The sequence below is a fragment of the Fundulus heteroclitus genome, chromosome 6, assembly GCF_011125445.2.
Source record: "Fundulus heteroclitus isolate FHET01 chromosome 6, MU-UCD_Fhet_4.1, whole genome shotgun sequence".
Taxonomy (NCBI): Eukaryota; Metazoa; Chordata; class Actinopteri; order Cyprinodontiformes; family Fundulidae; genus Fundulus; species Fundulus heteroclitus.
The window spans coordinates 14,630,951-14,656,706 of record NC_046366.1 but is presented as its reverse complement, the minus strand read 5'-3'; the positions used below and the strand labels follow the sequence as shown (position 1 = coordinate 14,656,706).

The following is a 25,756-nucleotide window of genomic DNA, read 5'->3' as shown; positions in this document are numbered from 1 at the left end:
ATGGATGGAGAACAGCTAATGATTCCTTCCTGTGAGTGCCTCCTTTACACTTGTTTCTCCTTCTAAAAAATACAAATTTATATAAGAAAAATAAATTAACCATTTATTTAAAAAAATAAAAACCCAATGATCCATCAGGTTTTTCTTTATTATGAATTTATGTTCATATCTCAGGAAGTCTAAGAGCTAGAAAGCTAGAACAGATGTAATTGGAAAGCAGATGGTTTTCTGAAGAGAACCATATGTTCCATTTGTCTAGGACTAGAACTACCATATTAAGAAGCCTCAAAATGTACTTTGATTTAATTTATTTCCACAGAAGTCAGGTTTTTCTTTATTAAGAATTTGTGCTATCTCTGTTATTATTAACTGTTGTTATTCCCTTATCATTATGTCATCATCACAACGTTTCTAAGAATGTTATCATATAGGAAAAATGACTCAATTAAGGCTAAAAATGATTATGTTGTCTAGTGCTGCGCATGGTTTTGGTAGTAGGGGAAGAGCTGGAATTTATTATTTTAATTCATATTATTTGTAATGAGGAAGTATGTTTCCAAATAAATCTAATATACAAGCTGCCTGTTTAAATAAATTAACTTTGTATTCAAAGTTTTCTCAGTAAATCCACAGTGTAAAATAGGGCTAATAGCTAATCAGATGGATCTCCAATTATAGCTGATTTAAAATATTTAACACAATTAAAACTGAATGCATACCCGAGAATACAGTGTGGTACAAGCAGATATCAAGTGCCTACAGTGTTACACAAAACAATTTTAAAGGTTGTAGCTATGCATGTCTGTTGTTAGAGGCTGCCAGCTGTATCAATCTGCAAAATTAGCTGATCTTAACTCTCCTGGCATAATTTTCAAACAAACACAAGACCTGGAAAAGCATAAGACTGTTCTGTCTAACTTCCAGCCTGTCACAAAATCCTAAAGTTTAATGCACTCTCTGCAGATTTAGAACGACTTGATGAGCTGCAGATTGAGCTTTTAAATAGTGTTCAGTGGGAGATGTTTATTGGACACACTTTACTTGCTAAAACGTGGAAATTTAATATTGGCTACTATGGTTTTACACAAACATTTAAAACAGAATAAATATTTTTGAGAAAGTTAAACTTATATAGTTTGACTGCTTTCTCAGTTGATTGGTCTAGTAAAGCATTTTATTAATGATCTCAGTGAACGATATCTGTCAATAAGCAACACTGTTTGTTTTTAAGACCTGCTGCTTAATAGAACAAAAAGTAATTATGTTATTTCTTGCTTGTTCTGAATAGGGTATGACAATGCAGATGTTTTTGTAATTCTTAGAAACAAATCTTCAAGTGTCAAAACAAGAAGAAAGAGTAAAGATTATCAAATTGACTATAACGGGGTAAATACAATTATGAATAAAAACACATTATTGTATAAAATATAAAAATAACATCAAAATCAAACTGTGTGAATATGGTGCGCCGTTTCTTCCTTGAAGAAAATGCACTCTGACTGTTTGCTGATCCCTGTTTGATCTTGGCTGTGATCTCACTCCTCTTGCCGAGGGACATGCTGGTGTGCTTTGTGTGCCAGCCAAACAAGGTCTGGTCATGTACGAACTGCCATTGCGACAATCATGAACAGAGGGGATAAATCAGCGAATCTTTAATGAACCATATTATCCCTCTTCTCTGGGGCCATGAGTGCCTCTTCTGTGGTACATTTTGTGGCGTGACCAGGGCTTATTAACCGCATTAGCCATGGGAACATTTACAGTGCTGCTTCCAAAGGGGCTATTCATTTGTAGATAGCTCATTAACAGATTAATCTCTAAAATACTTTCCATGGTACTTTAGACCACTATCTCTCTATTAAGAAAAGAGATTCTTCAAATGTTGACACATTAAGACTTTTTTGTCTCTCTTTTCCGATGTGGGCAACAGTCTTGCCTGAGGTTCCAGTAGATATTATCCGTTCCTTTTTCCTCCAGTTTGTAAGTGTACATCTGCAAAAAAGACTGCTAAATGAGGGTTGTCTGAAGTTTCCCAAAGAGATTCCACGCCCCTTACAAAGAAACAGATCGGTAAATTACCAGGAGTTGTTTGTGCATGAATTGAACAAGAGGTTCACAAATGGAAATTTTGTGAAGTTGTTTTGCTTTATTGCATATATAGCAGCACAGATATACAAACAATGAACTAGTAAGTAGTAAGATTTAAAAATTATAATGTTAAAACAGGGTTTAAGAAGTTTATAAAACAAGCCGAGGGAAAAGGAGGTTATAAATCAAAAAGAGATAATCATGGGACTGAGGTGGTTTATGCTCTGCATAATTATGTGAGTCACTCAGCCTTAAAATACAATTCCGGTTTGGTAACTCACAACATCTGGCAGGATGATTGGTTGGCTTATCGAGAAAGTGAGAAGTGAACAAAGACATAATAATGGAAGGTCAAGCATTTAAAGAGCAGCAAGAGAAAATCTATGCTTTCTATCAATTAGTTATCTCTGTTTCACCCCCACCTTCACACACACATACACAGAGATACAGATACAGTTAATATGAACACTGTCAGAAGATGAAGCAGTAATGTATGTGATACTACAGAGCCTTGCAAAAATATCTATACCTTATTATGTCCTGTTACAAACATAAATGTGACTAAACCACACGTATTGTAGTAGGGGTTTATGTTATTGTCCTACACAAGGGTAGGGCATAATTATGGAGTGGAAGCTAAATGATACGTGGTTTTCAACTTTAAAAAAAAATAAAAACAAGAATCTACAACATATGGCCTGAACTCAACTATTCAACTATCTTTACACTGCTACAGCTGTTCTGTGAAGGCCTCAGCGGTTCGCCAAACAGAAGCTGCCAAGAGGCCTAGGTAATTCAGGACAAGCTCCAGAGATAAAGCACTCATGTGGGAGAATGTGATGACAGCTCTTAGTCACAAGACAGCCACAAGTCTGGCTTTTTGGAACAGTGGTGAAAACAAGGACGTTGTTGAAAGAAAGGCATTCCCAATCCTGTTTGTAGTTTAAAGACACAAAAGGAACGTGGAACATCTTGCTCTGCTCAGATGAGACTACGTGCCAAATACTGTGCGTGACAGAAAACTAACCCTGCTCATAACTAAGCTGAAACATCTGGTGGCAGCATCATGCTATGGGTATGCTTTTTATCAGCAACTAGTAAGAGTTGACTGGCGACCTGTCCAGGGTGTACCCTGCCTCTCGTCCATTGATAGCTGTAGGTAGGCACCAGCACCCCTTGCGACCCCATGAGGGATAAGCGTGCATAGATAATGAATAATGGATGTATGGATGGATGAGGTCTGTGGCTATAAAGAGACAAAACAAGAAATTTCAAGGTGTTTGAATACTTTAGCGGGACACTATATGACTTTGAATTTGACCTTGAAGCTTTGCTCCAAAGCACACAAAGCCCTAAAAGTTGAACACTGTTTGAGCAAATCATAAAATGGCTTTCCAGACATGAATGGCTACTCGGGTCAACTTACACCACTATCACTAAGATTATGATGAAAAACACCACAGGCTCAGTACAGCCTGCTGTTTTCCTAAAACAAGAACATGCCTTCTTTTTTTGTTTTAGAAAAGTCAGAACAGAAAGAGGGGATTAAGCTAGAAGCCCCAGTGTCATAGCCATTGGTGGGATGGAGAGAAGAAAAAACGTCACAAACAGAGCGATGCAGAACTAATTAATGGCATATTGCTGTATGATATGATGTTACAGCAAAATAGACAATGCAGTAATAGAGCTACTGCTAAATGAGAGAAAAATGGATAACAAAATTATTCGAAATTTAGTGAACAAATCAGTGATTCAATTATATATCCATCAGCAAATGCAAATTCTGCCCTGTAAAACAATGACAGCACAATTGTTGCTGTATGATCTGAAGCCCCATTTGGAGCTTTTAAACAGGCTTTGAAAAACTTTGATAATTTGCTGCTGTAATATTATAGATTTTTTAGAATAAAAAGCTAGCAGATTTGCATAATCAAAAATAACAGAAATACAAATATAGAGCATTCAGTATTGTAAGAAAGCCCACACTGTTTCTGGATAAATACATTATTGTATGAGTTAAGTTCTGTTCCGTTTTCTGCCTTTTTCGTTGTAAAACTGAAATGTCCCATGCTCCTGAATGCACCATAGCTTTCCGACGCTCACGAACGCAACACTGTGAACGCTGAGCTGTGTAGACACGCCTTTGATTTTCCGCTTAAGACAAAGTTTTGCAGTTTCGACAACACACGTCGGCTCTCACGGTTTATTGTTGTGTGTGAATAACAAGAGGTGGCTGTCAACAAGCTTGAAGGCTGTCATTTTTGATGCGCTGCTTGAGCTGAAATAAAACCGTGAAACGTCCGCTCGCTTGCTGTTCTTTCAGAAGGCTCCACCAGCACATGATGGATCATCAGAGTGATAGAGACAAGGAGCCGTAGCGGGAAACGGCGATACATGGCGCGAAGCAATAAAAATATCATTACATATTTCGCAAAGGTTTTTCTTTATATTTTTAAAAAAATGTAACTAAATTTGTAATTCTTAATATTTTCGGAAGTAACTGTAACTGAATTACATATTTTCTCATTGTAACTGTAACAAATTACAGTTACTCTTTTTTTGTAATTAAATTACGTAACGTCGTTACATGTAATCCGTTACTCCCCAACACTGACTGTGAGAGAGGAGGTTTGGAAACATATGTGGTGGATTTGGTTGTTGAAATCCCTGTTTGGCTGCTTAGAACTCCCCTAACCCTGGATCTTCCTCCTCTAATGCCCCCCCCCCCCCCTTGAGACTGCGTGCATAGAAGCTAGCTGGCCAGCAGATGTAGTGGCTGAGTCCCAGGTGCGGATATTACTACTGGGCCTGCCATTTCCCTTCGTTTTTCATCTAGAGCTCACCAGGCTCAGAGAAAGTTCCTCCGGGAAGAGCGGTGTTGTAGAAGAAGGAACAAGAGGATCTGTGATGGCTTTCAATTGACAGGAAGACGGTCCGGTTTGCAGATAAATGTAGGAATTCATCACATTTCCAGTCACATTTGCAGGGTGCCGTTTTTCTTTATTAAAAGCTGTAGAAACATGTGGGGAAGTTTTGGTTTCCATTAATTGTTGTCTTGTGGAACAAATATGTTTTCAAGAGAGTTTAGAAAACACCTTTGAAACTTAGACAGTGGAAACAAATTTGACTTTTTGTGTTTTCCAATAAACTCCTGTCACCTGTCATGCTGTTAAAACCCTTATGCGTCTAACCTGTTTGTGCACTCCTTTCTCTTCCTTGGCTGACATGTGCTGCACTCTGGTTTTTATTGCACTTTTTCTGGACGATGTTAGCTTGAAAGGCTCCCCAGGCAATGTTCATCAGAGGATCATAGTTCCGATTAGCAATCATCATCATTTCCTTTTAAAGTGGTATGTGCAGGGCCTTTTATGATTGAGCTTCCCCAGACCGCCAACACCAAGAATCTCTAGTGTGGCAGCAGGCCATAAAATGGAGCCTTGTGGTGTGAGTAACTACCCACGGAAATTAGTGAGAATTATCCATACAATTCAGAACTTTGTGTGACTGGCGGAAAGTTAACCAGCGGAAGCACAAAGAATGCCAGTAGTTCAGTGCTCTGATACAAGAGCCACATAAAAAGCATTAACTACAGCACCAGACACTTATATTCACTAATCTCAAGAAGTCTTTATGGACTTGTGCAGGTTTCAACACAATAAATGTCATTTTAAGGATGCTAAAAGATGGCGTCTAGACTCATAAAGGTTTCTTTATTGAAAACTGCAAATTCAATGCATATAACTTGAGGTTTATTATGTGTATGAAACCCGTGGCCACCACCCTTTCCACTTGACCCTGGCATTGATTTTACTTTAATTTTTTTTGTAAGGAGCTGATGCTTATTGATTTTCAAGAAATATTTTGTTTTTGGCTTTAAAGGCTGGGGCCACTTTTTGACAGACTTACTTGCTTTTCCATCTGCTTCATTGAAGCTCCTATTCAAGCTTATACAATTTGGAGGGCTGCAATAGGAATTTGATGAGCGTATAGAGGAGTGTTTGTGTAGCATGAGAGATTGCTTGGACTGTCTTGCCTTGGCTGTGGCTTATCCCTCTCTATTAATAGATAAACTGGCATTCCTGCTGTAAGGCGGCATTGAGTAAATAAAGACAGACATTCCAAAGATATTGAAAAATACAGTGGACGGATGAGCAGGATTAGTACTACTCATTCTGTCTCATTTCAAATAACTGCACAGGGAGATATACAGAACAAACTAGGTGAGATGAGAAGGAAAGATGGGACCCCATCATGCACAGTTAGGAAGGTACATCTAGTTAAAACTGAAAAAGGGTTGGATGGCAGCTGTACATTACCATTGTATATATTATGTTTGGCATATTTGATTCAGCAATAAATGAAAAACAAGTTGTTTGCCACAAGCAATCAGCCCATTTTTAATGGTAAATGGCCTGTACTGAAGGTGATAAGCTATCTCGCCGCCACAACTGCCCTGGGGCAGACTGACAGAAGCGGGGCTGCCATACAATTGCTGCCACCAGGCTCTCTGATCAAGTGCCTGCAGGCCCTTTGCGCCAGCAGGCGAACCCAAGGTCAGAATCAGAATGGAGGTTTGAACCTGCAACCCACCAGTTACAGGACAAACTACTTAGCTCCTGCAATACTGTGACCCCATAACAATATACTTATATCATATATTTATTTATATTAACTACCAGCAGGTCTCTGGGTATAGAATTTAAATATAACAAAGAGAGAGATTCAAGACAAGTCTTTCCATTAAAGACCATCACTATTTGCCCGAGCAGCAAAGGCCTTCTCTGTTATGCATAACAAATGTCTTAATTAGAGCTGAACCTGGAACAGGCTGTCAGGCCAGAGGACTGAAGGGTTTGACCTCAAACTAAACTAGCTAATTACAGTGTAAAGAGAGAGAACCACTGACAGCTTATTCAATGCATATTGCATGTGCATACTTTAAACCTGCGGTGAGTAAGCGTGGAAAAGCTTACATCAAAGTATTTTACTCATCCTCAGGAAATGAAACATTTATAGCATCACAGCACAATGTTGTTTCTTCTTACCCTCACAGATATCTAAAATCACTTTGAAGAAAGGTTGGCAAGCATCACTTAAATTAGTTTTAGTCAAGGGAGGCTAGTCACATGGAGTAACACAGAGCTGCATTCTAATTTCTGCACTCTACTTTTATGTGTGAATCCTTGCTGCTTGCCACCAAGCCTTGGTTGAATTCTGTACATCTGAGAACAGATCGTGGGAGTAAAAGCTCTGGGAGGGAAACACAGACAGCCATCGCTGCAGTGACAATTTTCAGCACACTCTGAGGAACTGAAGGTGTTTCCAGGCTAAAAGGTATATATTGGTCTTCCACCTGGTTCTTGATCTCCTCCCAGTGGGAAATCCCCCAAAAAACTCCAAAGGAAGGCATCCATGATCATTCTGATCAGATGTCTAAACCACCTCAACTCAATCTCTCCAAACAGCTCCACTTTGAGCTCCCTTAAGATGACAAGAAAAATCTTACCGCATCTCAAAGGCTGAGTTCAGCCATCTCATCGAGTGCGCTCATTTTTGCTGGTTGTATCCGGGATCGCATTGGTTATGACTTGTTCCAAATCCCATTACTACTCCTGAGGATCAGAACATAGACAGAATGGTAAATTGAGACCTTCACTTTGCATGTCAGGACATATCTTGTCCCACCCTGTGGGGTCCTGCAACCAGCGGCCTTTTATACAAACTCAGTATCCTCAGCCATGTTGATAGACTTGCCTTTCCCGGAGTCCTAAAACTCTGCCTCCTGCTCAGGACATAGTGCCTCCATTGAGGAGATTGTGAAATTGTACCTTCGACCAGGCATTGTACCATAAGGCATTTTTGATACGTTATAATTTTTTTTCCAGCTTTGTGATTGTTTTTTTAAATAACAGTACTGAATTTTTAAGAATGTTGATTTTCACTAAAAAGTTATCTAAGTTTTATTAATGTGAATTTTATTTGAATGCCAAAAATAATGATTGCACACTTTGTTATGGAGAAACAAAATCTTTAGAGAAAGAGTTTTGACTTTGAATAACTACTGTCACTTATTACTCCATTCTAATAGTGATTTCAGCAGTTGCTGATGTTAATATCAAAAGGAGCAGTATTGTTGTTATAGAACAAATGCATGCAGTAAAATGTTAAAATTACAAACAAATATTTAGGGGTAAGCGTTAATTTTTATTCTTTTGACTGATTTCATTTTTGAATATGATCGGTCATACAAAAATTGACAGAATTTCTTGATTGCTACCTTTACGTTCTCTTCCCCTTGACTACAATGGATGATGATTAAGTGTTTGCATGCATGTATAGGATAATAAAAAAAGGGTAAAAGAGAATGAATGTGAGCTTATTTCTGCATCCTTCATGCTTGTCTGTCTGCAAGGACAGCCTGACACCTGCCAGTGCAATGAGGCATCTGGCGTCTGAGTGCACACAGGTGTAGGGTGTATTCTTTGTACTCTGTTGGGGTGCTGTGTGTGTATGTCCGCTTGCATTTGCATGTGAGACTGCAAAGTTGTGTTGAACATTTAACTGCTGTGGAGATGTGTTTCCTGTCTTCAAAAGTTTCCAAATGATCTTGAGGAGCTGTCACTATAAATAGCACAGGTCACTGTGTCCCCAGAGGCCCACATGGCAATTTATTCTATGTATATGGGTTTTTGTTTTGTTTTTGTTTGTATTGAGGGTGTAAATTTTCTTCTGGCCAGTAAGCTCAATAGTCCTGACAGATGCCTTTGGTGTGACCTCTACTATAGAGTTGCCATGCTGTGTTGCTGGTTGCTAGGGTATCTGTGGGCTAAGATGTGTATCCTACTGGTGTCCCAGTATTTTGGAACTCTTTAGCTCCTATATGTTTCCAAGCAGGTGCACAATATTGGTCTTTTTTTTTTTCATGTGATCCCGGTAAGGAGCGGAACAGCAGGTAAGACGGTCTTACGCATGCGCAGTTATTCAAAAAGGGACTTGGGGAAACTTCTGGTAAAATCATAGACTCAACCTTTAATTTAAATTTTCATCCAGTTTTGGAACACAATATACTGAAATTCAATTCATAACCCCATTTATCTATTGGAGGCCAAGCCAAATGCACTGACCCAAAGAAATTGCAGCAATCCTTTATGCTGAGAAAAGCATGTTGCAACAGTGAACGGTTGGTTAACAGTCTAGCAATCCCTAAACTGAGCTAGTATGGTGTGACAGTGAAAAGGAACGTTTCATTTAACAGAGACTTATAGCAGAGCTTAGCTCAGTACAGCCCCATTTCTACCGACTACTCAATTTGACCAGCTTTTCCCTACCCAGCTCCATTTTACTCTGTGTGTTTTTTCTTTCGACTGGCCTAGAAATGCCTGGAAGAGGGAAATGCCTTCTCTGGGTGGCATTAGACATAGTTTTTAGGGACATATTTTTTAAGGATAACATAATCCACTAGGATAAATATCTTTGATCAGACATCAGAGACAGGAGCAGAGAGGAGAGACGAGGGCTGTCTGACTTGCTCCAAAGTTTGCCTTACAGAGTTGCAATTTAGAGCTTCTTGAGAATTTCGCCTAAGTCATGGTGGGAGCGACAAGAGCCCTTTGATAGGGCAAAAGATTTTTAACCACAGTGAAATTATTTGGATTTTGCATATTTGCGCTGGGAAGTTTTTGGTCAGAGTAGTGGACAGCTCCGTGCAGCTTCCCCTGACTGCTCTCAGTCTGAAAGGCAGACAGCAGCTCGGCCTTCTACCACACACAAAGGATAGATCAGCAGCCAAAAACACATTTTTAACCAAACCTTCTTAAAATTTAACAGCTTTCAATGTTTGTAAAATGAGAAAAGGCCTTGGTAAGTGTGCAGATCTGATACATGGTGTCTGCATATAGAAAGCTGAGGTATCCTTTTCTTTTTCCTTCAAACATGGTTCATGATTTGTAAATAACCTCCATGTTTCTTCTCCCTCTTGAACAATCACTGAAAATAAATATGTTCATGTCAAAACTGCCCTCGAGTCCACTCGGTTTGACCCTGCTCCTGAACAGGGCCGGAGGAACCGGGCTGGCCCTAAAACACGGTTGCTGAAATGTTCGCAAAGTGGGCAGAGTGGAGTGGAGCGTGCCAAATTGAGACAGTGGAATAAGGGCTCATGACTGAAAAGCTGTCCCAATCAACTGGAGAGTTACAAAGATAGAGCAGGTGGAAGACGTTAATAAAAAAATACTATTAACAAATGCAGAAGCACTTCTGCGGACTTCCAAGAGAGAAACACAGCTAAACACATACATTCTGAGTCAGCGATACAATCGCTAGGGGATAGAAAACAGTTAATCAGAGAAAGACAAAACCAAGTCTATGATCTATGGAGACTGAAATTAAGTTATTGGCAACAACAGCTCATCAGATGGCTCTCTCAAGGATGGTGATGCAGCAAAGCACTGTGACACAAAGCCAAGTGTAGCTTCTTAAAAAAAAAATAATAATGGCATGAAGCAAAAAATGGAGAGAGTTAGAAGAAAATAGCAAAGTGAGGAAAAGGTTGTCAGTACTATATGTCCTCCAGCTGCTTAATTGTATAGCAACATAACTACAAATAACTCTCAGTATCGCCATCCTAACTATGGAGTATTGTGACAAAATTTGAAGGCTGACTCGTCTTAAAATATAACATTTGCAGCAAATGTTTTGTTTTTTCAGAATATGAATGTGTGCTTCCTGATAACACCAGCAGCGGGTGAGATCAACATAAGATTTAAGATTTAAAAAGACAGGTTCAGGCATGTCCTGTGTTGTTTCCATAGCACTACATTGCTTTTATAGGATTTGCCAGGGTAGAATTGCAAGTTTCAAGTTTCGGACATTCACAACCTGTTTTTAGGGCTCATTCTTACTCTACAAGAGGACCTAATGTTTTCTTTCTTTGAGCTTTATTTTCATTTATTAAGCCCATAAAATCTAAAATGTAATACATATTTTTTATAAAAAATCGTATCCTAAACATTTTTAAATCATTAACTTTTTTTGTTTACCCAAAGCTACAAACCTGGTTCATTTCCATGGATGTAGGCTAAGGTGAAACACTGTATTCACTGCATATCTCTGGCTCTTTGCCCTTTCACACTGGATGCAAATAGCCCCACTTTTTTCATGAGAAGACAACAGATTATATAGAAAAGGTAACATATCAGACTAATTATGGTAATATCTTTAATTCACCTCAGTTATTCAGATATGAATATCTGTTACCCACATTGTGCTTCAGACAGCACATTTGCCAGTGCGTGCAGATGTGCATCCATCATGACTTCCATAAATCTTTTTGCCTTTGAGCTTGCTTACATTTATGTGGCTGGCTTTGTGAGTGGTAAAAACTGTGTCAGAGGTTACTGGTGTTAATGAAAGCTCACCATGCGCCAGACTCAGTGGCCTTGTGAAAAGCCAGACTCATGAGCTGCTTTAAAGTCCCCAACCGCTGCATCCGCCACCCATCAACTGCTTAACAGGCTGAGGCGATGCAAGGTCAAGGCAGCTGTGGAGCTAAGAGAGATATAGAAACGGACATAAAGCATGATGAGAAGCAATACTCATCCCATCAACATCCACCACACATTTAATATGTCATCAGTCTATTCTCTGCTTCGTGGTATCTTATAATTGCAGACAGCATCCAAGAGCAGAGGTGCTTTAACGCTATTATAATATCAAAGATAAAATACATACACATTCAACTTTAGTGAACGTTTAAGATGCAATGTTCAACAGCCGGTCCCAGTTAAATTGACTGAGGTGCTATTAAAGCATTCTGAGTAAATTTCAGTCAGTGGTATTAAAATAGGAAGCATAACTATTATCATAGCACAGATGACAATATTTATAGCTGCTACACATGTGTTTTCTGTCTGGAAAAGCTGCTTTGCCAGCTCAATATCAAATTACATGATAACATGATAGGTCTGAGTGTACAGCAACATATTTCCTAGATGGATCACAGTTAAGATTTTCAGGAGTTCTGTGTAGGCATGCGCAACTCACACACCGACATGTACAGGTTTTTGTCTACGCAATATCTATCTATCTATCTATCTATCTATCTATCTATCTATATATATATATATATATATATATATATATATATATATATATATATATATATATATATATATATATATATATATAGTCTTTAGTTTCAAATAATGTCTCACCAGGTTTGTCCCTTCATAGATTAACTGATTACTAGCCCCATTACTGCTACATTATGTAAGTGTAGCAGTGTTACATGCTGTCCATCTTTGAGAAGTATGTACATTCACTCTTTGTGTCTGTCTTCTCCATGACTTATCATCATCCTGGAAGAACTCACACAATAAGTTGAACTGGTTTGTCCCATAATTTCAACTACTATGCCCTGTTTCAGAAAGGTTTGCCTCATCTAACCTGAGTAGAAAGCAGCTACTCTGAGTAGTTCTACCTCAAGCTGTCATACTCAACATTTTCAGTTTCAGAACAGGTAGTATCAATTAGGTAACTAAACTCAACTTCCTATCAACTCTAAGTTAAGCATAAGCAAGAATTAAAGCTGTATTCTCACACTATATTCATACAGTTGCCTCTGCAATATTCTCTGCATCGCCTACGTTATTAAAACGCCACAGTTAGCATAAAAACGAAGAGCAGCATAAAGAAATTGTTGCATCCCCTCGTTGTGTTATAAGAGCAATGTGTTGGCTGAGAATACTTAGATAAACCAATGACAGTGGTGAAAAAGGGTATTGCTTGAAAACTATTAATCCAGAAATTATAAGACATTTAATCATGGTCTGATCCGCCTCTTCTGACAGAGATTTCTGCAGAGTATTGCGCTTCAGCCTGTATAGGCTCCTCCAGAAAGGACATGAAAAACTCAGGGTGATCCCAAACAACTGTGCTCGGTAGCAGGGTTGTTTCACGGAGGAATTTGTTGTCATATTTTGACTAAGGTTAAAGGCTTCTGAGCTTTCTGAAACAGAAAAGCCAGGGTTTGCAGGAATTTACTCCTGAAATTACTCTGCATATCTACTAACCCAGCTTTCTGAAACGAGGCCAAAACAGCCAAATTGAATGATTGGGAAAGCAAAGATAATATGCGTATTCATCTGGGAAGATTTATAATTGAGCTGAATTATACATTAGAATAAATATTGTGCAGTGGGAAAACTCCTCAAGTTGATCAGAAGTGGTATATTTTACCAGCGAACCAGTGTGTGCAGCGAGCAAAGCGTAGCAAAATAAACATTTAATAGAAACTGCTCACAAACACACCACATAAAATTAGCAATGAAGATAAGCAAGCTTCATATTTGGTCAAATTATGGTCAAGAAGTATTCACTTAGTTGTTTATTTATTTCACCCACCCTACTGTTTTTTCTGCTTTGCCTCTTGGCCAGAACTGCTCTATTGTTATAGTCAGACTTGCTACAGGCAGCTGTGTTTTCTCCCTGGCCAGTGGGAAATTGTTTCTCTAAACACACAAGCTAACCCATCTGGGGAAGCATTAGTGACAAAAGACACTAGGAACCACTTCTCACACACTTTGCCAACACAGAGGTCAACAAGGTCCTAAAGCTGTGTGTTATATCAGAAGAGATATTAAATAGTCCGTTTAGGTCTGAATAACAATTTACAGCTACCACTAATATATTCATTCATCTAAACTTTTTAGTGCCAAACTGCTTTTTAATCAGTTTTTATTGTTAATGGCTGTATAAAAACTTTACAATTTAAAAGACATTCTTTTTTCTTTTAGCAACTGGCAACATAGTGGAAGAGGAATGTCCTTGTGCCACTACATAGAATTGATGTCACCTAAAGTGATTGATTCCATCTGTCTTGATATGAGCGATGACGGATATCCATCCTTCTTCTACTTAAAAGGCCAAATGCTTTCTTCCTCTCTCTCCCTATGACATTCCTCTCTCACTCCCACTCATTGTTTTTTTTTCTGTCTTTCTTGATCTTTTTTGATTTTCCCCTTCGTATTTAGAGGATTTACACATGAGCCAGCTTATAAAGAATGGCTTATCTGCTAACATTGTTTGATTATGACAACAGAATCACATTCCATTTCCTTCTTGGATTTCTCTGTGTTCCAGGCTGCCTCACTCCAGCTTGTTTTCTCAAGTTTCTACCTTGCTCAACACTTACTGGGTGTTATCGAATAATATGATATAACACTTTGATACAGGTGTTGATAATATTTGTCTGATTGTTCCTTTTTGAATGGGACAAGAATGTTAAAAAACTCAATGGAGCTAAGATTTTACAAATGGTGTTACAAGTTTGTAAAAACTGGGAGTTTTTACAAACTTGCTCAACACTTACTGGGTGTTATCAAATAATGTGACATAACACTTTGATACAGGTGTAGATAATATTTGTTTGATTGTTTGTAAAAAACTGAGAGTTTGTTGGTTTTGTAAGTCGAAATTTGATCCAAGCAATATGTTCCAATCAAGCTGGAAGATGGAAAGAAATTGCATAAAGTTGTATGAAGCTTAGTTTAGATTATTTACACAGTGCAAAATCAAATAAATGTTGTTTTATGGCCTTTTACTTGAAAAACTTGTCACATATGATGGATTTTTATTGTCATTATGTAACCATAAAGACATTTTTGTGAGATACCAGCTCAGAATTCACATATAACACACAGAAACAAATCAAAGACATAATGTTTAAGTTCAATATACCAACCACACTTGCCGAGAAACTAAAAAGTGTGCAAATAGTCCCTAGCATCTGTCGATAATATTTAAATGTTCAAAAAGACAGAGAACAGTCACTTTACAGAACAATGTGCAATTGCATGAACAAGTAAACATTTCAAGAAGGTCAGTACAGTAAAATACAATCATATAAATAGATTCACATTAATTTACATACAACTAAAACCAGATAGATGAACATACACTGTATAAAAAGATAGAATCAACTTCATTCAATTCATCTATATAGCGACAATTCCCAGCAAATGTCTTCTCAAGGCACTTTATAAAAAAGGAGTATTTTTTTTTACTATATCACAGTACTTTCTTTGATAGAGGAAAGCATAAAGTTAATAATAGTTGTAGCTCCTAGTGGCTTCATTTAGGAGAGAAACAAAGCTATGCAGATACACTTTGAGCTTGTTTTCCTGTCTACAGGATAATAAACACAATATATTTTGCTTCTCATCGTCGGCGACTCCACTGGGAATAATGACACTCTTACCAACTTCAGCCAGCCTCTTCTTTAATCTTTTGCTTTTTTTCTGGGGCTGATATGCATATTTAGCATTAAAACCAATCTCCTTCCTGAACAGTATGATGTCCAGAGAGTCCTATAGTGTTGATGCTTGGGTAGAATTGTTTGTACAGACAAATGTAACACCTAATGGTGTCTGGAAACTGTCCACAACAGCAAACCAGTTCTTTTCCTGATGTATTGACTGATTTATTTTTATTTATTCATTTATTTTTTACATGAGTGATGTGAACTAACCTATCAGAAACTTACAAAGTGATGAAATCATAATTTAGGCTTTCCAAAGTTGTTTCAGAGTATAGTAATCTTAGTGGTTGTAAACGTCTGAATTTGAAGATAGTATTACAAAATATCTCGGGGAAAAACAAAAAATATAAAACTTGTTATTCTAACATTTAACAAATAAAAGTAATTTTGATCATCCTATCTGACCTAAACAGCTTTAATCTAGTTCAGTTTTAAAAAAAAATAAAAATAAATATGTCAATTAGATCTTAGTTATGATACAATTCAATCAAATTCAGTTTATTAGGCCAGACTTGTGGCCTTATAAACCAGGATCTGTGCTGATCGTGTTAAATCCTTGACTTTGCAGAAAACCCTCCTCCTGACTAAGCATTAGGTAAAAGTGGAAAAGAACAACAACCTTTTAACAAAAAGAAATCTTCGGCAGAACCCAGCTCAGGATGTGAGCAACAATCGACAACGACTAACTCAAGGTTATTTCACAGAAGACAAGAAGCACTGATGTAGACAACTTGCAACTATGTCAGGGAAATGACATGAGTAAATAGAGATAATACCAAGAAGGTAGAGTCAGAAATAAAGGGGGCAAAAGATATATCCTGCTCTATGTCCTGGTCTGAAAGACTGCATTAAGGAGTAGTTTGGTTGTGTAACTAAGCTCAATGAAATAAAATTACAAGTTATCTACTGTATGTCATATAATATCATTAAATATCAGAAAAATCATTATTCTGACACAAAAAATTACCCTGTTGGCATAATAGGGTAGGTTAAAAACTAATTGTGAATGCTGTAAATTTCTAACCTTTCTAGTAGTGCTGCATCATCAGCATGTTGACATTGATCACCATGTTCACAAGTGCATCTTTAGAAAGTCTGCACGGTTATATTTAGACAGCTTCAGAACGGTGACTATCTAACTCCTAAAGCACTCTCATATGTGCCCTTCCACCCATTAGCACCAACAGTTATACTTTGACTTTATTATATATATATATATATATATATATATATATATATATATATATATATATATATATATACACATATATATATATATATATATATATATATATATATATATATATATATATATATATATATATCATAAGTTTCTGTTTGTAGGTTTAAGGTACTTTAACTCAAAAAGGAGTGGGAGGATGAAGACATAATTTAAAGTGCAAACAACCTATAAAATGACCCTATCCATTTGGCAATACTGTGAAACTGTAATGGCATTTGTTGTATTTGCAACTATCTGCTCCATTAAACTTTCATTAGATTGGCTTGTAGAGATGCGTTTCCATTGACTTGTTTCATTAAAACTCTGTTTTCTGACATCTCTGTGATGAGATACACCCCATTGCCATTACACAATAACAGCAATCTGACTTGGGATAAATAATGTCTTTGTCTATTGTCTACCAGGACAACAAAAAATCCCTGGAACGGGAAACACTCCTCTCTCCAAAGCCCTGCCATACCCTGTTCACAGAGGGATGCACAGAAACCCACGAGCAGGGTTAGGGATGGGTTTTCTTCTCAGCCCTACAAAAGAATGTAAATTCAAAGATAGCTGAAGGAGAAATAATAAATAAATCATTGGACACTCACAAAACAGAATGCTTTCTCTTTTACTTTAAAAAATGAGAGATTTGGATACCAATTTCCCATATCTCTTTGGTGTGCAAAATAAATCTGTTTACTTTTATGAACGTGGTGTTGGATTACCCCATAATACATTGCCCCACTGCAAGGTAGTGTTATATCCATGTCCTTGGAGACACAGAGGTTTCACTTAGTAAGAACCCCACACAGTTTGGTTGAAACATGATGCAGAGGAAATCATTGCTGAATTTGCCTGCCATTGAGTGAACAACAAAATTCTGCTCTTCAAATTTTCAGTACACATGCTATGTTTTTCCACCTTTTAACCACATCTGCAATCAATTTATTTTTGTATCTTTTGTTATACTGATCCTGATCTTGTTTTACACTCACACGAGGCTTCCATGAGCCCCTCACACTGAGACATACAAAAAAAAAGCTCCCTCTCATCTTTCTATCTATGGGTGTGTGTGATCCTGCTGTGTGATTCTTCTGTGCTGAAAGTGTTACGTTGGCTCCCGTACACTTGTGTTTCTCAGCAGAGTTGGGTTGGGTCTGGATGGAATTTATACTGAGAACTGGTGAGAGGGATGGGCAATGAATAGGGGGAATCCATTTCCACCTTGTCATCATCTAGACGGGAAAGAGAAATAAAGACAGATGACACTGACATATGAGGATAAAAGTGTAGCAGAGCTGAGATTTCACTGGTGTCAGCAGGAAAGTTGTGTGGTTGTGTCTGAGTTTATATGAATATACTGTATAAGGTACATAAAGGTGAGAAGACTTCAAGGTATTTCCTCGCAACTGCATATTTGGAAATACTGGTGTCAGATCCTGGTTGGCAGCTTAACAGTAATACATGGAAACTGTAGGTGTGTTTCAAACATCAGTAAAAGGTCATTTTCATGCAAAATTCACTTTTTTGGCCCTTAAAACATTTTGTTGGGTACTTGGAGTCTCTATGAGTGCAGAATAAAATGTATGTAGTCTACCCAGTAGCTGCTTAGATATCTTTATACTCTGTTTGGATCATATTTTTCAAGCTGTTGAGTTTTCTCTGTTTTCTATTATGTTTTTTTGAACTACTATGTCACAGTATTTCCTTCGGAGCTGCTAAACAAGGTCTTCCTAATCGCACAAATCTGCCATTATTGTTTCTCTGAGCTAAAGGATGCCAGGATACAAATGGAAAAGGTAAAATGTTCATTAAACCATCCCCCATGAATTGGAACACTTTGTAGCTCCTGGAAGTGGGCGGAGTGGGAAGTGCCCTCTTTAGATTTAAAGAGACACCGCCAAAACTAGTGGTAGAAAAGGGGAACATGGGGGTAAATTAATAAGGAATATAGAACAAAGTATTGCAGTTCTACTTTACATAGACCACAACTGAATGATTTCAGTGTGAAACGGAAGCAATAAAAAAAAAATATATATATATATATATATATTTCTTTAACAGTTTTAAGATGTAGTCCAGGCTTTAATAAATGAGGTTATGTAAAACGTTTATAACCAGCTGCTGTCTTACAAGCAGGATAACTCATTCAGAATCTTCATTTAGAATAAATCTAAATTAGTTGGACCTGATGACAAGGGCTAATGGCTTAGTGTCAGGGTCTGAAAAGAACTTCTATGATCTTAAATCAACTCCAATCTCAATAACATAATGGCAGAATTTGCTAATGTGGATTTGCTACCCTTTAATCTGTCAAAACATTTGCTTTTAGCCATGCGTACACAAAAAAACTGATGATATTTTACACAGGAAATGGAGGTGGGAGGTGGTGCACCTCCAGTGATCTTTCTATGGGGAAAAAAGTGCTGGAAACAGAATATGTAAAACATTTTTTAGTCAGTTAAACATCTGATGGAAAGGTAAGGCAGTGTAAAAATCAGTAATAGTTTTGCTTTTTACACTGCATTACTTTTTCCATCAGCTAATTACTCTGACCAGACACAATTTAAATGTTCCATTTCTCACTCCATGTTTAACATGGAATGATCATTTGTTGTATGTATATCATTGTCAACTTTTGTGAAAAAAACACAATCGCAATTGCAAATGTGACAATCATTTAATGGTTCAGAAAATGATCTTAAAATAAACTGTTATGGTGCTTTTGAGGTTGTTGTTGTTTTAAGATAGCAGAGGTTCCCTTTAGTCATGGCCCCATTTGGAATAGTTCTTAGCTTTAGGCTTTTGGGATCAACTAATCTGGACTGACTGAATGAAGATGCCAGCAGAGCTTTCTACTACAATTAAGACATTAATAACTCCTTATTGCCGACCCTTTTTGCATAACTTAATTTCTAGAATCCAGAACTATTTCTTCAAAACAGCCAATGATCACATTGTTGAAGCCTAATATTTATCTGTTTATTTTTCTCTCTCTCTCTCTCTCTCTCTCTTTGTTTTTGTGTCCCATAAAGATGTTGTCAATGGACGAACATCAAATGGAAGACAGCATGGAGGTGACATCACACAAGAAAACCCCTCCAAACCTCCCGCGGTGAAGGTGGTCGGAGGTTCACCGCCTACAAGCTGGCAACAACCACAGTGCCTTGCACTGCTTTTTGCTGGACTTTGTTTGAAGTGGATGCTGTTCTGATGACAGCACTGTTTAAAAAGAAAACAAAAAAAAATCCCTCCTCATCCCTGCCCTTTTAGGAACTTCCATGGCACTCATATAATTGACATATCACAAATATGTTCCTTAATCCTGTCATCATCCTGCACGGACAGACGTCATTAAGGCCAACACAGAAATGAAGAGTGGGACAGTGTGTGGACAACAGCGTAGAAGCCTGTGTATGGGTGGGCGACTGCAGGGTCTCTTCCTACAGGATCTCCACTGTGAATGCTTGTAAAGACTAGACTTGTTTTCACTATGCTGACTGGGACTAGATGGGAGTATAAAGGAGTGCTACAGCTCTGGCTTCACTTGCACAGACCTAACCGTTGTGATTCAAAACGGGGTTGCATCATTCTTAATAACGTTTACAACTGTAAACACTTAACTACAAACATAATTCAAATAACATATAAGAGCTGTCTTCTTTTTCTGTTTTTGATTTTACTTATATTCTAAGCCACAAACCTCTTCACAGCACTGCACTAATGCCAGCCAGGTGGAAGAACTCTGCACTTTTATAAATTTAAGTCCTGTTTTTGGAAATTAAGGAATGCATGAAAAACCGATAGATCCATCCCCGGGTGCCTGGCCCAAAATGGCAGATTTGACATGCTCTAATGACTGTGTACCTTGCAGGGATTAGAATGTAATGACTTCACAGGTACATCACAAGCTTCCATGCACGGCTAAACATATTGTGCAGACAAACTAGGTGTGAATAGTGTAGCAAGCAACTGTATATAGTTAGAGAGATTTGAGTGAATGTACGACATGAGCTGAATGGATTGTTAATTTGTGTTCCTTCATGAATGGGCTATGCTTGACAGCTCTACACAACATGTCAAAAGGGTTTTGATGCCAAAAATAAAGGGAAAATATGCATAACTTACCACATGAAGTCGTTACAAGACTGGGGAGTTTCAGAGTTTTGAGCAAAATGCTTGTAAAATGCTGGCTCTAGTAATGTTGATTGTGCATCCTGTTTTGTGTGTTTGCTTGATGAATTGCACATCATTGCACGTATAAAATGCAAGCTTTTCAAATTGATTGGCCTTCTCACAAAGCCCCATTTTCCCTGAACATTTCCAACAGTGATTTTTTTTCCCTGGTCTACTGCAAGCAGATACTGTGGAATCACAAAGCAATACAGATATCCTAGGGTTAACAACCCCCCCGCCCCCATTCGGTGATTACAACAGTTAAAAATGTTTTTTGTTGGCAGAGAACAAAGCGGAAGGAGAAAATCTAATTATGTTCAGACATGCCTTCTTTTGAGTAGCAGTTTTTTTTTAATGCAGAAGATAATGTTATACTAATTGGCATTACCACAGAGACATATAGTTTAAATCAAATATGCACATTCTCTATGTAAAAGAAACATACAGCTATATTTACCTGACTGCCACACAATAAGTCAGATATACTTTTGTCTGTTTTAGATCAAACAATTTCTATACATAATTGCCAAAATAATGAGAGAGAGATCAGTTTTTTTATCAGAATTTTATTTTATTTTTCCATCATGTTACAGAAGGAAGAAGTGTGTTTGAGGCATTTCCTTGAAATACATTCATAATTGTGCCTCAGCTTAACCTAAATGTTGTAAATTAACCTTCTAGAAGCTCAGTGTATGTAAATATTTAAGTTGAATAAAATAATACAACATTCTCTAGAATTATTTTTTTTTCATTATTCTGGCATTTGTCAAATGAGAATAGCTTAATTAGTCATAACTGACCTAAACACTAAACTTTATTTTAAGAAAAGAAAAAAAAAAACTGTTCTCTTTTTATACAATGTATGGAGATATCTGGTTTGAACTGTGGCTGTATGAGTTGGGTTGATGATTAGAAATTACTACACCCTTCCTGAAAACACAAATATTAAATGTAATTTAAATCACCCTTGCATTTATATAAGGAGGCCTTATTGTCAAATTGGAATAGAGTGAAAATGATAGTAACTATGCAAGCTTTCAAAGGTTGAATGTGTAACATTTTGTGTTCTTTAACAACAGCTCAACCATCATGCGTTTTGCTCTAAAGCAGCAGTAAATTCACCCATATTCCACTTGGAATTTTATGCCCTCGCATGTGTATAAATGTACATATTTTACATCCTGTCATTTGTTTTGTGATTAATTTTGTCATTTTTGTATCATTACGATACAGTGTAGTTGAGCTCTATTAAAAGTGCTCTGCTCTTTCTGATTGTCCCAGTAGTCTCTTTTTAAAGGTTAGAATTAACAAACTACATATACATTTTGGAAATTAATATTATGTGGAATTACAATGCTAATACACATATAATAAAACCCTATCTGCTACATGTTCTGTTAAATTAGATTTTCCTCGACATGGGGAAAGGATAACTGTAAAGGCACTAACACATCTGTTTCATCAAACCTTATGATGTGTTCCTTAAGCCTAAGGGTCGGAACTCATTAGTCACAGATTAAGTCATCCTTTTTGCATTCCAGTTTTCCTCGGACAGTAGGAAAAAACAGGAACAATGACAATAACGCTGTTTTAGGTGGTATTTTGTGTCATAAATAAGCAGAACTGAAACATCCTGTCTGATGCACAGGAAAGGTGGCACCTGTATGACTGACTAAATGTTACATAAATGATAGACAGCTGCTACAAACACTCAAAGTATGAGGTTTTACTCAATGCTGCTGTGAATAGCAGCCATCATGAATGCCGATATCGGCTACCATCCTGCTGTACTGACTTTCCGACTCTTAATACCAGCTTTACGGGCTGTTCCAGATAAATTTTCCGGCCCGGAGTTTGAGAATCCCAACTACCGAGGACAAATGGAACGTACCAATTTAAAGTCTCCTCAAAGTCTTGTTATTTTTCGCCTAAACGTTTCATATGTGCAAATACTTTTGCCACAAGCTTTTTAATGCTTTATGTTGTCATAACACATTCTGACCCTGTCATAATTAGGGGTTCTAACAGACTCCTAATGTTACAGCAAACACAGAAGCAGAGAGTAGTTTATGGAGGTTTATTGAAATAGTTGAGTAGTGGGAACCAGGGTTACTGGGAGGGCTCAGGTCACAGACTGAAAACAGAATAGAGTTAACCACCAGCAGCAGACAGGAAAAAGTTGGACTGAGTCAAAACTGGCTGACTCTGAATGTTTGCTGGTGTCTGGGGAGAAGTTGAGCATAAACAAAGAGGGCTGCGTTTGACAGTCTGTATGGAGGTTGATGCGAAGTTCCAGGAATGGTTTATGCCAGCATTTTGGCATCGTAGGTGTTGCAGCATGGGTTTGGGATGGATTTATACCCAGTTAGGAGCACTGGGTTGCGGGATTTCTGGGAGGGCTTCTGCACAACTGGCTTCAGGAAGCTCTTCCTGGAGCTCGGAGCTGAACCAGAGAGTGTGAAGAACACAGGTTAGACATCTTGCTTGGTTCTTACAGCAGAAACCGGACTGGGGTTGAAGAGAGCTGAAGAAATGCCAACACTGTTTATACCCTATGCACCATTTCCTCCTTTTGGCACCTTCTTTTGACTATTGAGCAGATGTGTGACATTTCTCCACTGTGAGATCAATAAAGCCTATCTTAGCTTATCTCTTATCTTATGTTATGCAATGAGTCCTGAGAACAGAGAACATTAGGTAAGTTCATGAAAGCTTGATTCTTGAATCAAGCATCTGGTCAGGTACCACTCTAAGGTTTTGTACACACGTACCCAGGCATTTATAAAAAAAACCAAAAAAAAATCATTTTCCCCACATCGTTTTTTTAAAAGAATACTGTACACACAGGATCATTTTTAGAAAAGTTTTCATTCAAACAAGCCCGTGTAAATTCATCATTGACCATTGTTTTTAACATGCCAGACACATAGAAGGCAGAGTACTGCAAAGCTAAAACCTACATCAGCCTGTCAGATTCCTTGAAGTTGAACAGCATTGTGCCTGTGTAAAACAGCTGACCTCCAAGCACTTTTTCTCATTTGCACCTCAAAGTATTGGAGAAGATGTGCTTTTAAAAAAAAAAAAACAAATAAAAGCCCTCTTTAACCAAATTCAATTCAATTCAATTCAATTTTATTTATATAGCGCCAAATCACGAAACATGTCATCTCAAGGCACTTTACAAAGTCAAGTTCAATCAAATTATACAGATTGGGTCAGATTATACAGATTGGTCAAAAATGTCCTATATAAGGAAACCAGTTGATTGCGTCAAAGTCCCGACAAGCAGCATTCACTCCTGGGGAACCGTAGAGCTACAGGGAGAGTCGTCTGCATTGTCCATGGCTTTGCTGCAATCCCTCATACTGAGCAAGCATGAAGCGAGAGTGGGAAGAAAAACCACCCATTAACGGGAGAAAAAAAAACCTCCGGCAGAACCGGGCTCAGTATGAACGGTCATCTGCCTCGACCGACTGGGGTTGTAATGTTTCTAATCTTCCATGTATACTCTTACTTTGAAGTCTCGATACCGAGGTGATAACAGGAAATGCTTTGCGGTGCCAGGTGTCAGTTGGAAATAAACAACCAGAGATGCCGAAGGTTAGTGAATTTGTCCAGTTTAACATTATTTAGTCAATCACAACACCAATGTAGAAATCAGCACCTTGTTGACAGCATTTATGTTTTACTCCACTAAGGCTGAGTCTATAACAATGGCTGCACGCATGTGACGTCAACGCTGTGATGTGCCGGTAACTAAAACTCCATCCTTTCATGTAAACACTCAGACTCAAAACTGGAGATTTTAGAAATCTCCACTTTGGCTGAAGTTTTCAGAATCATTAGTTTTTAAAATGTTGTTTACATGTGGATGAAAGACATAACCACATAAAAATGTATCTGTTTTTTCCCAGATGTCTGGCTACGTGTGCACTAGGCTTAAATGAGCAAACACTCTGACACTTTCCCTATGTCTCCTGCTCCCTTTTATGCTCCCGCTTATCAGATTAGATGATGAGCACAAGCTCTGCAATCTGCCAATCGCACCCTGCAGGGAGAGAGAGAGGAAAAACACCTGCACAACCACACAGATCTGTGAACCGGACAGACCCTGGCATTTGCCGATGCACTTTTACAACATATTCTTGTTGAGGTTTACATAAACGAGATTTGAGAAGGCTTAATTTATTGCTTTAAAAAAAATTCAACCCAGATAACGTTGATATTTGTGTAGTAACTATCAAGTTGGTTTAAGCAGGGTATTATCTCTCGACATAATGACAGTGATCAAACTGAGGAGTTGCTGAGGAAGAATTAAAGCTATGAGAGTCCAGCCAGGAAAAGCTGTTTCATTCTGTCCTTCATGAACAAGGCAAACATTTTGCTAAACATACCAGTCTGTGTTAGCACCAGGAGAGTGATCGTTCAGAAGACATGAGTAGTGCTGGGACAGTTAATACCAGTCATGGTGACAGCAGCATCAATCAAATTGGTTGTGAAGGACCCTTTGGTCCTGAAGAGGTGGTTTGCCTGTTATCAGAATTTGATTTCAAACTTAGAACACATGAAAGCAAAGTATCTTCATGAGGTACTACTCATTTTGCCCCTTCATTATTTTGGACTTTCGAAGTTTCATTTTCTTTTTGTACCCTCATTTTTTTGTACTTTTTTTTTTCTGGGAGGGGGGGGGGGCGTCCCATGGGATGTCCCAAATTGACCAGGTGCCAATTCCTACATTTCTTGGAGGCATTTTGTACCTATTTTGGCAACCAATGATTTTAACAAATTATCTGTAAATCACTCAAATAATATTTACCAGCAGAAGGTCATTTTTTCATTATTTTGGTTTGATCTTGATTTAGGTTTTTATCTATCATACATTAAGTGTCAGCAGGGGATCAGAACCAATATCAATAGATATAGGGTACAAAATAAAATAATCAGAGAATGTT

General features: G+C 37.8%; 1 protein-coding gene across 2 annotated transcripts in view; it reads left to right on the top strand.

The window, feature by feature from the left end:
- Positions 1–22,072, top strand: part of LOC105935931 (glypican-5) — a 144,877-nt gene extending 122,805 nt beyond the window's left edge. For both annotated transcript variants that reach the window (XM_012876557.3, XM_012876556.3), the window contains one exon: positions 19,664–22,072. In XM_012876557.3, the coding sequence (XP_012732011.2) occupies positions 19,664–19,842 (179 nt within the window). In that variant the 3' untranslated portion in view covers positions 19,843–22,072. The remainder of the gene's footprint in view (positions 1–19,663) is intronic.
- Positions 22,073–25,756: the final 3,684 nt, after the last annotated feature.